Source organism: Barbatula barbatula (assembly GCF_947034865.1).
Source record: "Barbatula barbatula genome assembly, chromosome: 25".
In the NCBI taxonomy this organism is placed as follows: Eukaryota; Metazoa; Chordata; class Actinopteri; order Cypriniformes; family Nemacheilidae; genus Barbatula; species Barbatula barbatula.
In genome coordinates this window covers 12,772,055-12,789,475 of record NC_136788.1, presented here as the reverse complement: position 1 = coordinate 12,789,475, position 17,421 = coordinate 12,772,055, and the positions used below count along the sequence as shown (strand labels likewise).

Below are 17,421 nucleotides of genomic sequence, written 5' to 3'. Positions count from 1 at the left end.
ATTTTATGCAATATTTTTACTGTGTCGTATTGTAAAGTCTGACAAGTGTCATTTGTAAAAGATAAGAGGTTTTAAGCTTATTAAGAAATCCTTGTTAAAGCAACAATTTGTAGTTTTTCGACCTTAAAATAATGTCTCTTAAATGATTTCAGTGGTAGAACAACTCTTAACCGGTCAAATTCTACTGCTACCTGAGCAGCCCTAATAGGGGCTACAACCACACTCTGTAAGCTCTGCGTTCGGGTTAGTACACACAGCCCCGGCCACCCCCTGCCTGCGGAAGAGTGGGAAATGGGTTTCTGCATTCGACGGTTTCATCAGCTTACTTGAACAAAGTCACGTGTGTTGTTCTGCCCACGGCGAAGCTTATTCGGCAACATTATTTACAACTTTGGTAACAGACAGTTGCGCTTATCAACCACATGGGGGAACCTGTGAGCAAAAGTTCCATAGTGCTGCTTTAAGAAGTGTATTGTTTTCAAGCAAAATGAAATACAATTTCAAAAGAATTTCTTTCATGAAATTTAAAATATTATCCTATTTAGGGTTTTGTGAGATTCTTTATGGTTCTCGATGGAGATTTTTTAAAGTGAAGTTTCACTGTCTTTGCATTGTGTTTGCTATTTAATTTATGATGGACGTCTCTCTCTCTCTCATTCTCTCTCTCTGTCTCCATCTATACATAGTTGATCATGCCGAGGAGCCCCATGTCCAGTGAGGAGGAAATGGCTCAGAGTTTCTCTGACTCGGCGAGTTCAGATTCCGACAGCTCCAGAGACGAGTCTCCCAGGCTGGATCGACCTACCAGTGGCCGACTGGACAACAGCCTGAGAGAGCCGCTGCTGATCTGTGTGGTCATCCCTGACCTGCAGCAGTCCGTGCGTTTACACATGCACACACACACACACACACACACACACACACACACACACACACACACACACACACTGGTGCTTAGCTCGAGGCTGCTGGGCCATGTGGATTTCTCTAAATTATATTTTTACAGTAAATTGCTTCCCTTTTACAGTTTTAGTCTTCTCTTGAGAGCTGTTTGGGTTTTAGTGGATTAAAACAATGGAACGTATGCAGCTGGGAGAGAGCATTGTTTGACCTAGTTAAAAAATGACATTGTCATGCTTTAAACGAAAGACGTTTTATATTGTGACGTAGAGCCATTTTTAACACAGGTTGGAAGTTGTCAAATTAGTAGTTTACTGGGTAAAGCACTTTATCTATAACATTATACGTGGAGCACAGGAAAAATCAAACCTTTACTTTTGTTTTTGCAATGCAATTTTGTCTGTATTTTGTGTATTCAATCAATGCCATTTAATGGCAAAATCATCATCTGTGTTTTCATGAATCTTCTGTTGTTTTCCTGCGCGTACATTATTGCACACAATTGTTTTTCCTTTGTTAATCTGCACACCTGCTTTGGCCTGATAGAGTATATCTCTGTCTCTCTCTCACTGTCTCCCTCTCTGTACATCCCTCTTCCGTGGCTTTGCCAGAAATCCATGAAGTTCAGTTCCGATGCCACAGTATGGGTTGCTAAGCAGCAGATCCTGTGTACGCTCACACAGAGTCTGAGGGATGTGCTGAACTATGGGCTGTTCCAGCCTGCGGTGGATGGGAGAGAGAGTGGTTTCCTGGAGGAGGAAAGACCCCTGAGAGATTATCCGCTGCCCACCAACATGGGCGTTCCTACACTTGAGGTAATGTGCCGCCCAAGTCTGTGAATCTGCATCCTAAACTGTGACACAAACCTTCTTTTATTAATAGTAGCTATTTTTATTACTTTTATTGTTAGTGTTTAAGTAATTTGCTCATTGTTAAACAATTGTGTCTCTTTGAAAGTAATACAGTACAGTAGTTCACCTATTGGAAAGATTTGTGTGGACACAAACCACTGAGACTTTTCACTGAGACTTTTGTTTCACAGAAGAAAAAGTAATGAAAAGGTTTTAAACGATATGACGGTGAACGAATGATGACATTCATTAGATTTTTGGTTGAATCTTTGAATGACTTTTGGTTGAATAATCCCTTTAAATATAAATTGTGGCTACACAGTATGTTAATTCTAGTGTGTAGGAACTAATTTGTTTGTGCTTTAATGGCATTTTTTGTATTTCTTAACAGACCCAGGTCAATATATGCTTTCTTTGAAATCAAAAGCATCGAGAACATTAAAAACATGTTTTGTTTTCCAAATAAAGAGTCATGTAGATTTGTTACATAGGTCACTAAATGATGATCAAGTAATTGAAATGAAAATTACATGTAGTATAACAAACATGGTACCCTCACCGTGCACATTTGTTGCGTGGACGTTTGTTAAGGGTGACAGAATGGGTTTGACAGTTATTTATACCAATACACTGCTATAAGACTTAGATGTGATGACTTACCCAACCATTCTCAGTTCTCTGTGTTAAAGACTGATGTGAGGTTGCTGTAACACAACCTTTGTACTTCTGTATGTACATTTAAGCCCAAGGTTCTGATATGATCATGGAAGTATCAACACATCGGAGAGCTGCAAACAGACTATAATGAAACATACGTTAATTTGCAGAAATTTCATCCTATCAGATTGTTGTTACAGGCATACTTATTTAAAGGGAAACCAAAAATAAAAATGCTGTCATGAAATACTCACCCTCTAGTTGGTCCAGACATGTATACATTTCTTTGTTCGGTTGAACACAAAGAGGGATATTTTGGAATGATGTTAGCAAACAACAGTTCTGAAGCACCATTGACTGAAGCTCCATATGCATGTCTGGAACAACTAGACATTCATGACAAAATGTTCATTTTTGGGTGGAGTTACCCTTTAATAGCGGAAAGAAGATGTCATTGCCTGGTATAATTGTTTTCTTTGGCCTGAGCCTGCTTTAGATACGATTGTAAAATATATTACACATAAAAATGTAAGACAATAGCAACAGGATTCATCTAGATCATCATCTAGATCCTCATCTAGATCCTCATCATCATCATCTAGATCCTCATCATCATCATCTAGATCCTCATCATCATCTAGATCCTCAAGTTCGTCTTCATCATCAGTTTCGTGTCATCTTCCATCCATGCTCATAGAGACTTTATATTGCAAGCTAAGTCATTCTTACCAGCTCTAAATCTGTTTATTCACCATTGTATCTGGAGTTCGTTCCATTCTGCTGATTAAATATATATTACACTCCACCCTCTGTTGTCTTCCTGTCTGTAACCTTACATATACAGTATAACAAAAGCATTTGACATTTTCACATGTCTTGTTTTCCCCTCTGATTTAATCCCCAGTTCCGTTATAAGAGCAGAGTGTACCAGCAGCCAAACGTCAATGAAAAACAGATCGAGAAACTCCACACGCAGGTGAGTATTATTTCAATTTCAGCTGACTTATGTAGATTAGCCTACTATGCATATTTGTTCAAAACGTGTCTATTTCTTGAGACCCAGCTGGTGGTTAACTTGTTTTCCGTTATGATAATGGCCTATTTTACATACATATCAAATAAAAGCCATTTGCTTAATTGCGAGCAAAAGAGCATGTCTTGGGACAGCGACAGTTAAAACAGGAAACATAACATTAAGAATCGCAGAATCTTGCTTTCTATACTTGCTAGGAATGAATATCTAACGCACAACAATTGCAAGCCGTCCCGATAAATAATGCAGCAGACCGGTACATTTGCATATATTTTGGACCTAGCAGAGTTTCTGGAGACGGTCGTAGATGTTGATGTTTTCACGCTTTAGCCAGTTTTCGCCATAGCGTTTTTGCACATCGTTTGTGGACGCTCTGTGACCCCCCAATCCCTCCCTCCCAGGAGCAACCCCGAAGCTCTGAAGTGACTTTTAATTGCCGACTTCTTCCAGCACTGTGTGTCCTATGCTGAGCTCTGTGTCTTTGAGTTTATTGCTTAGCCTATTTATCTTCCGTCCTTGCTCTGCTTCCCTCAGCATTTAAAACGCTCTCTTTCTCATTGCTTTGAGCTCTCAGGCTCCCTTAATAAGTTATTATATTAGAGCTTTGTAAGTCACCTGGGTTTGAAGCAGCCTTTGCATACACGATTGTTTCGTAACATGTCAGTCCACTGAATCGATTCTGATGGAATTCTGAGGCATTATAAATGCTTGGAGGCATCACATTGTAGCATTTTCACATGGAATTGCATTTTTTTTACTCTCTGGCTAAACTAAACGTGCAGTTGTTACCTTGTTTCATAATTTACTTGTTAGTTAATTCATAAGACGAAATAGAAAATAAAAGCTATTTCTACTTGACCCCTTGGTATTACCTACAGTATAATGTACTCATGTTGAGTTATTCTGGATAATATTCTTGACTTTTAATTTTTAGTTTTTAATAGAAAGACATTGGTGTACATTTGGTGTACCTTTTTAGAGGTGAATTTTTCTTTTACAATGGTCTTGAACACCGTACGTGACACCTTTTTTTTTGTAGTTAGCTTAATGTGTTTAGAACCATTTGCTGGTGTTGTAGTGTGAATTATTGAACACTAGCATTGGTTAAATGGGATCCAAAAGTTAAATAATGCAAACACCTAATACGTTGTGCCACTTATAACATGTACGAGACATCTTCCCTGTGTGTGTTTTGCATTAGTGTATGACATGTATTGATCTGTGTTTGTAATGCACCATACTGTATTTTCCCAATGGTCTTTCTCTCACAGCTGCTCTCTATCTCTCTCTCTCTCTCTCTCTCTCTCTCTCTGATGTATCTGTATTGGGAGCTGCTCTCCTATCTATTTTTATCCAGCCTTGTATCGCTGTATGTGTGTCCCAGAGTTCTCAACATGAGGAAGTTAGTTGAGACCCTTCACACTCTTGTCAGACGTTTGCTTCTGTCCTTGTCATCACTTTTTTCTGGCCCCTCACTTCTCAATCAGCTGTCATTGTTTCGAGTTTAACCTCATTGGTTATATCTCTCTCTTTAAATCTTTTGCCCTTACTCATTTTTGTAGGTCAACCTGAGAAAATTTATGGAATACATCCAACATCACCAGGTGGACAAAGTCGCCAAGCTGTTGGAGAAAGGGTTGGACCCCAACTATCAGGACGCGGATACTGGTGGTAGGGGATCTGAGAAACTCAAAAAAAGTTATTTCCAAAACACAAACCCAAACAATTCATGTTAAATTTGATATGAATCATTTTATTTATTTGATGTTTAAATGCATCGTTCACATTTATTCATATAATTATAAACTAGTTATTCGTAAATTGAAATGTAATACCTAGCTTCGCCACTGAAGCAAGTTTCTTTTTTTAAGCTAATATAATAATCGCAACCATACAGAATATAATGTATTTCAAATTTTTAAATTAATAAACAAATAAGTTGAGTATTAAATATTCTGTTCCATAATACATTTTCCTATTAATTTAATGATTGTGAGTTTTATGTTTCTTGAATCTTTGAGAGATTTATTTCATACAGTGTAATGTGCTTGTTTTGTTCTCCTGCTCTGCAGAGACGCCTCTAACTCTCGCGGCCCACCTGGACAATATGGTGGAGGTTATAATGACTTTGAAGAATGGTGGAGCCCATTTAGATTTCCGTTCTCGGGATGGAATGACTGCCCTCCATAAAGCTGCCAGGGCTAAGAATCAGATCGCTCTTAAGGTAATATTGACCTCATCCCAAATGGCCATATGAATTCATGGCTTCTGTTATTGTCAATTTAGTTTTGTTAAAAAAACACTTGCTGTTGTATAGAGAGGCAGAATTGTACTGCTTTAGAGACCTCACAGTGTCTTGAAAAGACATTATTAATTATTGCTTTAAAAAAAAATTAAAAGTAGTTTGTAATTTTGCTATTTAGTTTTGTTTTAAAGTAAAAGCTTCAATATTATTTTATTCCCTCGACAACGGTCGGACATACAGTACTGTGTAACTGCTGATGATGTGCTGCTGTTTTGTAATCTCAGTAGTAATACACAATGTTCTTTTTTCCATTGCGCTCGCAGTACATTGCTTGTTGTTTATTTATGAATGCCATCCCGCAGAATCTCAGTTTATGTCACTTTAATGTGTTGGAGCCATAGATTTCCTTCAATTACCGGGTTTTGTAATTATAGAGGGAGATAAAAAGAGCTTGTAGTGATTTTGTTATAAAATTGCTCACCTGGTTATATATGAAAGGTATATCAGCATGTTTTAAATCTGGACGTATGCATGCCAGTTTGGTAAATGTTGCCCGGAGACATGGATTATTTTCATAGAGTGTAATTGCTTTGTTGTGTATTATTAGATTTGCTTTCATGAATACTGTATGAATTGTATTTTATACATATTTACATAGGTTTTAAATTTGTGGGTTTTGCAAGTTAAAGGGATAGTTGACCCAAAAAGAAAATTCTTTAATCATTTACTCACCCTCGGGTTAATCCAATCCCACTATGGTAGTCAATGGTGGCCAAGAACGGTTTGGTTAAAAGCATTCTTCCAAATATCTTTCTCTGTGTTCATCGAAACAACATCATTGAGCAACCACACTGTGAATTGACTAAAATAATTAAGCAATTATTCAATTAACACAAACAGAATTCACACGGGCATAACTAACTTTGTTTGCTTTTACAATTTTCTATAAATCACCTCTATGACGCTAAGTCAGTTTATGTTTGTTGTGTTTTTGACATCTTAATGATGAAGTTCATTTCATGTATTAGGGATGTAGAAGATGATGAGAAGCGCACCCACATTTTAATCTCCTGAAACATCTTTCTCTGTTATCTCATATCTTTTTCTTGTTTTATCTCGCCTTATTGTACTCTGTCTGTATTCTCTTCCTCATTTATAAGTCCTTCATCACTTGCTTTATCTGCACAAAAATTCGTTTGGAAACAAATTTCTTATCAAATTTCGTCTCAGACTGTGCTTATGATAGAAGCGAGTGATGTGATGATAAACGCGGCCGTGTTGTAATCAATGAAGCTGTCTGTGAGTTGTGAATTAGCAGTATATGGCTTCAGCGATTATTACTGCAGCGTTTGCCGCATCACTTGCAATATAGATGGGAATGAAAAATCAATGATATGATTTTATTCTCTGCAAGTCTGTATATACTGAATACGCACATATACTTACAGTATTCATAAACATGGTATCAAGCAAATATTGCTTTTAGAATGTGTTTCTATGTATGACGAACATATGCAAGTAGTAGAAACACTTCAGCTTGACCTCCAAAAACCACGGATACATTTCTCAAAATATCATCTTTTGTGTTTCACAGAAGAAAGAGTCAGAGAGGTTTTGGACAATATAAGGGTAAATAAAATGATTTGTTATGTTCGGTGAACTATCACTTTAATACTGTGTCTTTTCTTCACAGGCGATGCTGGATTTGGGAGCGTCTCCGGACTACAAAGACAGGCAGGGTTTGACTCCTCTCTACCATACGGTAACCGTTGGGGGAGACCCCAGCTGCTGCGAGGTACTCCTGCGTGCCCACGCCAGCGTCGGTTGTCACGATGAAAACGTTTGGCACGAAATCCACCAGGTGGCGCTCTCTTTCACATTATGAGTATTAAGTTAGGTGGTTATCGATAGAGAAACAAAGTACATTTTCTTCAAGTTTCAGCTAAAAATGTTGAGTGTGATAAAACATTTTTAGGGTGTAATATATGCGCAGGGGAGGGAAGAAAGTAGTTGTATTGAAGAGGTGATAATAGAGCTTTAGCTTTGTACGACAGCAGCTTTGTTTAATTATTGGACAGGTGACAAGATCAAACTGGTTTCAAATGAACCCGTCAACATGCCCGTCTGTTATGACAGCGTACTGACATCTAGTGTTGTGATAGGTGGACTACAGGATGTTATTACTCTGTCAGTCAAATGATTTGTGTTTTTGATGTTACTCTGTCTCTAAAATTATCCTTTTCCACTTTCAAAACAAGGGCTTTGACAAATATGAGATGACAGTGTACCAGAGATTTAATTATGTTTTAAAAGACTTTCGGATCAGTCGAACTGTATACACTCTCAAAAGCTTTTACGTTCAGTAGAGCTGCGGATGTCTAGTTGAAAGTTTTCCTTTAAAACTTAAACACTTAAACTATAGTCATTATTTTCTTATTTATTAGGCTTGCAGATACGGCCATGTTCAACATCTGGAGCATCTCTTGTTTTACGGAGCAGACATGGGAGTTGAAAATGCATCTGGTAATACGGCGCTTCATATCTGCGCCCTCTACAAACAGGTATGTTATCACACTGTACCTCAAATTATCCCACTTCTGCTCCATTTAACCAGTCGATGAGCCGAGGCCACTGGCGTCACAGAATGGATCCTCTGTCAATATGAGAATTTTTAAAAACATTGTTTTCTCTTTCTAGATCAATACAGTTTTAAGGGTGAGATCAGTGGCGGTAGAGCCAGAGGGATAAGATTGAGGGCAGTGAGGTTTCTTTCAAGTAATGTAGAATACGGCCATGGAGAAAGATTAAGAGACCATTCAGTTCCCTTTCTGTCGGTCTCTCGACGTTGTGTCGAAGCCGACAGATGGGGTTCGCCCTTGAGAACCAGTCATCTCTGACTATTTTGAAAAGGCCAATGAAATTTGGCGAATGAAATTTGCATGCCGGGCCCCGCCCCCGGAAATCCGGGTATAAAAGGGGAGCCGGCGTGCTCATTCATTTACCTTTTGTTCTTCGGAGCCTATGCATCGAATGACTACGACAGCTGATTTCCTGACGTGGTGCAGCGGATTGTCCCTTCCGAGCGATCATCCCCCCGGCGTTTCAGCAGTTCCAGAGGTGTTTCTGAAAGAGATATATTCTAAAAGAGCAAATTTCTCAGCGTGGCATGTCCCGCTGCTCTCGTGGTTGCGGTTCCCTCATTGAGGAGGGGGACGGACACGATGCTTGCGTCAGGTGTTTGGGGGTCCAACACGCTGAGGCAGCATTCGTGGAGTCATCCTGCCCGCACTGCGGGCAGATGGCGATACAGAAGTTGCGGTCACGGGTGGCTGCGCTCTTTCAAGAGCCAGCCACCACCTCGTCTGCTTCCCGCTCTGCGACCGCGGTGGCCACAGCCCCGCCGTCAGCAGCGGCGAGCAGCTTGGGTGGCATGGGGATTTCCGTGAGCGTAAACCCGTCAGCCGATGGCTCGCGGACCGTTCACGCCCCGACTCGCTCGTCTGGCCGTTCCCAGGAAGGCGGTTCCACACCGTCTTACTCCTTCGTCACGCAGTCGGACTCGGTGCGTGACGACGATGAGATGTCCCTCGCAGCATCGGAGGGCGACCTCCTGGCATCCGACCCTGACGATTCCTTCGAGCCGTCTCCGCCCGGAGATAGAGTTCAGGAAAAGGCAGACGTCGAGATGTCAGCCATGCTCTATCGGGCCGCCGCGAGCATCGGGCTGCAGTGCACCGCACCGCCCACGCCCCAACGCTCGCGGCTGGATAATTGGTACATCGGGTCCGAGCGCGGCTCCAAGCCGCGCACGCCCCCTGTACCTTTTTCCCCCGAGGTGCATGAGGAGCTCAGCAAGACTTGGAACGCCCCCTTTTCGGCTCGTTCCCGTCATGCTGACTCTGTCGCCCTTTCTTCCCTCGATGGCGGGGCAGCTAGAGGCTACGTTGATGTCCCCCAGGCTGAACGTGCAGTCGCGGTGCACCTGTGCCCGCAGACGGCGGCCACCTGGAGGTCTCGACCTAGACTCCCGTCCAAGCCGTGTAGGGTTTCGGCATCGCTGGTGTCGAAATCCTATAACGCTGCTGGACAGGCTGCCTCAGCTCTTCATGCCATGGCCATCCTGCAGGTCCATCAGGCCAAGGCACTGAAAGAGCTCCACGAGGGTAAGACCGACCCGAAGATTATGCAGGAGCTCCGCGCTGCCACCGACCTTGCCCTCCGGGCAACGAAGGTGACAGCGCGAGCTTTGGGTCGAGCGATGTCCACACTAGTGGTCCACGAGAGACACCTCTGGCTAAACCTTGCGCAGATGCGTGAAGCCGAGAAAGTTCGCTTCCTCGATGCTCCCATCTCGCAAGGAGGGCTGTTTGGTGACACTGTCGAGGACTTCTCCCAGCAGTTCTCGGCAGTGCAGAAGCAGACGGAGGCCATTAAGCACATCCTGCCCCGCCGCGACCCGACCGCCTTTCGGCCGTCGAGGTCCCGTGGAACGTCTGCCTCCCAGCAGCCCCGGCCTTCCTCTTCGTCAGCTCCGGCTACGGTGCCCCCTCCTCAGGCGGCCCCCCGGAAGAGGACGGACAGGAAGCGACCACCGTCTCGTCAGCAGCCGCCGCGGAAGCAGAAGCGTTCCTGACGAGCCGGACCCGGCGAGATCGAGATCGGGCCCGACCCCAGCCATTCCATCGCTGACGGGTCGGAAATGGACGGTCCCTGCCCCGTCCCAACATCTGCTAGGCCCTTTTCAGGGCCTAGCGCCCACTTCCTCACAAAAAGAGCAGTCTCTCTCTCTGGGTCCCCCTTTCAGCCGCACTCACCCTCCGCAGGACGGTGTTCGGCAACTCGACGTTGCGTTGTGGCGACACGCAAGGCCGAGTATAAAATTGCGCAGCCCTCAGCACTCTCACCTCGACGGTGCGTTGAGCTGCGCCGCCAGGCCACGAGGCGGGGCCGGCACCGCTAGCCTGCGAACCGCCCTCCCCAGGGGCGATGAAGCAGATCGTACCTCTAGTGCCCCTGTCGCAGTCTTTGAGTGCTTGGTTAGCACTCACCAGACCGTCAAGGTGGCTGGAGAACACGATCCGTCTCGGCTACTCGATCCAGTTTGCCAGACCTCCGCCCAGGTTTCGGGGCATCCTCTTTACCTCGGTCAGAGGCAGAGATGCTCCCGTGCTGCGGGAGGAGGTGGCAACCCTTCTGGCGAAGGGAGCGATCGAGTCCGTCCCCTCGGCCGAGATGTCCAGCGGGTTCTACAGCCCGTACTTCATCGTCCCCAAGAAAGGTGGAGGGTTGCGCCCCATTCTAGATCTGCGTGCCCTGAACAGGCACCTCCAGAAGCTGCCGTTCAGGATGCTCATGCAGAGGCGCATCTTGACGTCCGTCAGGCGTCAAGATTGGTTCGTGGCTATCGACCTGAAGGACGCGTACTTTCATGTCTCGATTCTCCCTCGTCACCGGCCGTACCTACGGTTCGCTTTCGAGGGGCGAGCATATCAGTACAGGGTCCTCCCATTCGGTCTGTCCCTGTCCCCACGTGCCTTTACGAAGGTCGTGGAAGCCGCCCTCACTCCCCTCAGGGAGAGAGGTGTGCGGGTACTCAACTATCTCGACGACTGGCTTATCTTAGCACACTCGCGAGAACTGTTGTGTACACACAGGGATCTGGTGCTCCGGCACCTAGACCGTTTGGGGTTACGGGTCAACCGAGAGAAGAGCCAACTCTCCCCTGCGCAGAGTTCCTTTTTTCTCGGTATGGAACTCGACTCTGTCTCCATGACGGCGCGGCTTACGACAGAGCGTGCACAGTCAGTGCTGAACTGCCTGAAACTCTTCAAGCAGCGACCAGCGGTCCCCCTTTTGATTTTTTTTTGATTTGATTTATTTATGGATTGCCAAACATACATAATCCAAAGGATAACATGTTAAAGTGTAAAACACTTATTTCCAACATGGTCCTTGGTGGAAAACCATTTCACACAAAAAACAAAGACCTAATATAAGTCAGAGACAAAAGCATTTACACAAAGCATCCGGATTTCAACAACATCCTAAAATCAGAGAATCATAAATCACATAAATTAATCAGTCTACACTAATTAAAAAGATCAGCTACTCTACTCTCTAAAAGGGCCTTAACATGATATCTAAAAGTCCCTCTGGTATTTACCATTTTGAGGGAAATTGGTAAATTATTCCACAACATGATACCTGTATAAAAAAAAGAACTTCCAGCTGCATTGTTGACTCTGGGCACTTTACAAGAACGGACACTGGCCCTAGTATTATGGTAATGCTGTGTATGAACCATTTTTATATTGGAGTGTAAATATTTGGGAGCAGAACCATTTATGACATTATACATATGATTCAGCTTTAACTGCTCCACCCTAACCTGTACTGGCAACAGTCCTACTCTTTTAAAAGCATCTCTGCCAACATGAGTCCTAGGGGGTGCATTTAACAGGTAGCGGATAACATTATTTTGCATCACTTGCAGTCTGTTTTTAAGTTTAACTGATAATCCACAGTACCAAGCTGAGCATGCGTAATCGAAATGACATTGAATTAATGATACAACCAGTAATTTCTTGATAGAAAAATCAAAAAGCCTTGTTCTGCGATAGAAAAATTTCAATTTACCTGCACACTTGGATAGTATTTTGTCAGCAATAGATGAACAGGTTAATGACTGATCTAATGTTAACCCCAAGTATGTAACACTTTCTTGAGACACTATTTCAGTGCCATTACATTTGATTTTAAGCAATTTCATTTTAGACAACTTCTTTTTTGTTCCAAATAAAATGGACTCAGTTTTTCCCAAATGTATTGAAAGCCTGTTGTCTATAAGCCACTTGCTGACACTATTTAATTCGTTACCCAGAGTCTTCTCAATCTCGCTGATGTCATCCCCAGAGACCAACAATGCAGAATCATCAGCATATAAAAGCAACTTACATTTCACAGCAGCTGGCATGTCATTAATATAAATTAAAAATAAAAGGGGGCCAAGGATTGAACCTTGAGGCACCCCACAAGTAATATCTCGAGAATCTGATATGGTCCCCTCAACATCACAAAATTGAGTTCTTCCAGTGAGGTAAGAGGTGAACCATTTCACAGCAGCATTTCTGAAGCCTATACTTTGCAGCTTTGATAATAAAATTGCATGATTTACAGTATCAAAGGCTTTTTGTAAATCAAGAAGCATCATACCCACATACTTTCCTTCATCAAAGTTTTGTCGAACATAATCACATAAATGAATAAGACAGGTTTCAGTCGAATATGCTGCTCTAAATCCTGACTGCAGTTCATACAGCAGATTATGTTTGACAAGGTACCCTTCCACCTGCTCATACACAAGACGCTCAAAAACCTTTGATATGGCTGTCAGAATTGATACAGGCCTATAATTACCAACATCTGATCTACTATTTTTCTTAAAAAGGGGGACTACCCGGGCCCTTTTCATATCACATGGGAAGATACCCTGACTTAAAGACAAATTTATTATATGGGTGAGTATCCTAGAAATTACATTAGCACTGTCGCGCAAAAATCTGGGTGGAATAAGGTCCTGTCCAGTAGCTTTGTTAATTGACAAAGTGGATAGACACAATCTCACCCTTTCCTCTGAGACAGGATCAATTTCAAAAACATCAGGAGTCACATGTTTGTTTTTATAAAAAGAGTTTACAAATGATGGGCCATATCTACCTGACACATTCGGCAGCTTATCAACCAGACTGGCAGCAACTGTTGTAAAAAAAGTATTAAAAACGCAAGCAACCTGCTGTTTGTCAGAAATCATTTTATCCTCAATAACTAACCCAATATTGACAGACTTAGATTTTGATTTTCCTTTAACGGCTATATCAGTGAGAACTTTCCATAACTTTTTAGGCTGATGTGAATTTGCCGTAATAGCATCAGCATAAAATTCAGACTTTGTTTTCTGTACCTTGTAACTAGCCTGATTACGAAAATATATATATTTATCATAATCACAAGACAACGTTGACCTCTTAAACTTTCTAAACCATTTATCCCGTTGTCTAATAAGATCCAAAATATCAGAAGTCATCCAAATTGCACTTCTCTGTTTAATTCTGGTTTCCTTCATTGGTGCAACATTATCAAGAGTTTCTAAAAAGTGCTGTTTAAACAAAGTCCAGGCCCCATCAACATCATTGCTTTCTAAAACATCTGACCAATCCCTCCTAGAAAGCATTTCTTTAAATTCCTCAGCTGTATAATGTTTTGTACATCTGTATCTAATTGAACTATGGCTACCAGTCTTCAATAGTGATTTAGATATTTTACGAGTGCAATAAGTAACACTGTGATCACTCAAAGCAATATCAAGGACGCCTGATTGAGAAATATTTTTATGTTCTGAAACTAATATTAAGTCTAATAGGGATTGACTGTTAACAGACACTCTAGTAGGTTCAGTGATCAACTGTTTTAGGCCCGACACCTTGCAAAAAGTTAAAAAAGATTCTTTCAGACTACTCTTATGAGGCTGTAATACATTTGTGTTAAAATCCCCCATAAGAATACATTCGTTCTCCATACATACATTACTCTTATAGCAGACCATTTCAAAAAGTTCATAAAAATCCGTTTGCTTAGGGGGTCTATAACAAACACAGATAATAATGGGTTTAGTTTTAGGAAGCAACAGTTCAATCCATGCAGTCTCCAAACCTTCCACCTGTAGATCGGCCCGCGGGTTATATGACAAATCATTCCTTATAAATAGGCACACTCCTCCTCCGTTTCTTTTCCGATCGTGCCTATAAATGGAGTAGTCCGCAAGCTCGACTTCAACATCCTGTATTGATCCATCAAGCCAGGTTTCTGACACGGCAATCACAGCAGCTTTAGAGGTTCTTGCAAGTTGTCTGACCTCCTCAAGTTTAGGTAGTAAGCTCCTTGCATTAACATGAATAAAATGAAGGCCTTTCCGATTAAAGACAGCCCCACAGTCATTCCTTGCATCAACCAAAATATCATCAGAACACTGCATCTCCAACTCCTCCAAGCAATCAATGACGTCCGCGTGACACATTTCATTCATGCAACACCTGTTACATGCTAACGGAATGTATGAATTACTCCTTACGGCCAGATCGTAGATTTTAGGTGCGATATTTCCACACTTTTTCAGAGGCTCCTGGGCCACATGTCGTCCTCGGCGGGGGTAATTCCCCTCGGGTTGATGCACATGAGACCGCTGCAGCACTGGCTACAGAGACGAGTTCCCTGGAGAGCGTGGCACACAGGCAGGAGGTTGATCGTCATTACACCTCTCTGCCGTCGTATCCTAACCCCGTGGTCATCAGTGACCTTTCTACGGACTGGCGTCCCCATGGGGCAGGTCCCGAGGCGCGTCGTGGTAACGACCGACGCCTCCTTACGGGGTTGGGGTGCGGTGTGCAAGGGGCACACAGTGTCGGGTCTCTGGACGGAGTCCCAGCTGTGTTGGCATATCAACCGCCTAGAGTTGTTGGCTGTTCTGTTGGCACTGAGGGGACTACGGTCCCTCGTGCAGGGCCAGCACGTACTGGTCCGATCAGACAGCACGACTGCCGTAGCGTATATCAACCATCAGGGGGGTATACGCTCACGACAGTTAACGCAACTTGCCCGACGCCTCCTCCTGTGGAGTCAACAGGTGACGAAGTCCCTGCGTGCCACTCACATACCGGGCGACCTGAACCAGACAGCCGATGCGCTCTCTCGTCAGTCGACGCCCCGTGGAGAGTGGCGACTCCACCCCCGTGCGGTCCAGCTTATTTGGGTGCAGTTCGGGCGGGCACAGGTGGACCTGTTTGCCTCCCTGGACACCACCCATTGCCCGCTTTGGTACTCCCTGACCGAGGGCCCCCTCGGCACGGATGCCCTAGCGCACAGCTGGCCACGGGACAAGTGGAAGTACGCCTTCCCCCCAGTGAGCCTCATTGCACAGGTCCTGTGCAAGGTCAGGGAAGAGGAGCATCAAGTGGTACTAGTTGCGCCGTACTGGCCCAACCGGACTTGGTTCTCGGAGCTAATGCTCCTGACGACAACTCCCCCCTGGCCGATTCCCCTGACGAAGGACCTTCTTTCTCAGGGGAAGGGCATGTTGCGGCACCCGAGACCAGACCTCTGGAACCTCCACGTCTGGCTCCTGGATGGGACGAGGAGATCCTGAGTGGTCTACCCCCCGCGGTGGTGGAGACCATCACTCAGGCTAGGGCACCTGCCACGAGGCGGCTGTACGCCTTTAAGTGGCGCCTCTTCTCGTCTTGGTGTTCTTCTCGCAGAGAAGACCCACGGATTTGCTCGGTCAGGCACGTGCTGTCCTTCCTGCAGGAGAGGTTGGAGAGTAAACTCTCTCCGTCCACGCTGAAAGTGTATGTAGCCGCTATCGCCGCTCATCACGAACCAGTTGCTGGAAAACCTCTAGGGCAGCATGACCTGGTCATCAGGTTCCTCAGGGGCGCGAGGAGGCTTAACCCACCTCGATCGCGCTCCGTACCCTCTTGGGACCTCAATGTGGTCCTGGCGGGCCTCCAGAGGCCTCCCTTCGAGCCCCTCGGAGAGACCGATCTTTCTCATCTCTCGATGAAGACGGCTCTCCTGACGGCGCTCGCCTCCATCAAGAGGGTGGGGGATCTGCAAGCATTTTCCGTGTCCACAGAGTGCCTAAATTTCGGGCCCGGTGATTCTCACGTGATCCTGAGACCTCGGCCCGGCTACGTGCCCAAGGTTCCCACCACTCCCTTCCGGGACCAGGTGGTGACCTTGCAGGCGCTCCCCACCGGGGAGGAAGACCCAACCCCGTCCGTGTTGTGTCCAGTACGCGCCTTGCGCCTCTACGTGGACCGCACGCAGAGCTTCAGAGGCTCTGAGCAGCTCTTTGTTTGTTTTGGAGGTCAGCAGAAGGGGAAAGCTGTCTCCAAACAGAGACTGGCGCACTGGATCGTGGACGCCGTCATGGCGGCGTACCGATCTCAAGATTGCCCGTGCCCGCTGGCAGTGAGGGCGCACTCCACCAGGGGTGTTGCCTCCTCGTGGGCACTGGCTCGGGGCGCCTCTCTGGCAGACATATGCAGAGCTGCGGGTTGGGCTACGCCCCACACCTTCGCGAGGTTCTACAACCTCCGCGTGGATCCGGTGTCAGCTCGAGTCTTGCAGGATAACACCAGGTAAGACCGGCGGCCGGCAGGGCGTACGCCTGCGACAAGCGCCAGCCCCCCTCTTGGGGGGGGTCAGTGCGCAATCATCTGCCTCCCTTCTTTCCCCTCGGGCGAAGAATAGGCATTCCATCCATCACTAAGCACTCAAGGCAGCGGGCTGGGCGGAGCAGCCTGCCACCTTTGGCGGGCACAAGTTGAGTTATCTACGTGTGACTCTAACCGACCTCAGTGCTCCAGACGTGGTAACCCCCCAGCAGGGTGGTTCCGTCTGAGATTCCGTCATGAGCTGTTCCCCCGGAACTCGTGACCTTCCCCGGGTGAGCATCCACCCTGCGGATTCTCGCACATACCTCCCATGAGTTCTTCCCTGCCGGTAAGACCATGCTGTTTCTCCACTGTATTCCCCCCGAGGGTGGGAAGTGGTCTCCGTAGCGCACCTCCCACTTGAGGGAATAGCGCTTACCCAGTGGCCTAAGGCCGGACGGCTCTCGCCATTGGGGCCGTCTGAGTTGACAGAGGACAGGGGCTACCCATCTTTCTTGGAAGCTC

General features: G+C 45.2%; 1 protein-coding gene across 1 annotated transcript in view; it reads left to right on the top strand.

Moving 5' to 3' along the window:
* Positions 1–692: 692 nt before the first annotated feature.
* Positions 693–17,421, top strand: part of shank2b (SH3 and multiple ankyrin repeat domains 2b) — a gene marked incomplete at its 5' end in the record, with an annotated part of 73,439 nt that continues 56,710 nt past the window's right edge. Inside the window, 7 exons of the mRNA XM_079449717.1 lie at positions 693–878; positions 1,512–1,715; positions 3,313–3,384; positions 5,004–5,112; positions 5,514–5,665; positions 7,380–7,547; positions 8,131–8,247. Of these exons, the coding sequence (XP_079305843.1) occupies positions 693–878; positions 1,512–1,715; positions 3,313–3,384; positions 5,004–5,112; positions 5,514–5,665; positions 7,380–7,547; positions 8,131–8,247 (1,008 nt within the window). The remainder of the gene's footprint in view (positions 879–1,511; positions 1,716–3,312; positions 3,385–5,003; positions 5,113–5,513; positions 5,666–7,379; positions 7,548–8,130; positions 8,248–17,421) is intronic.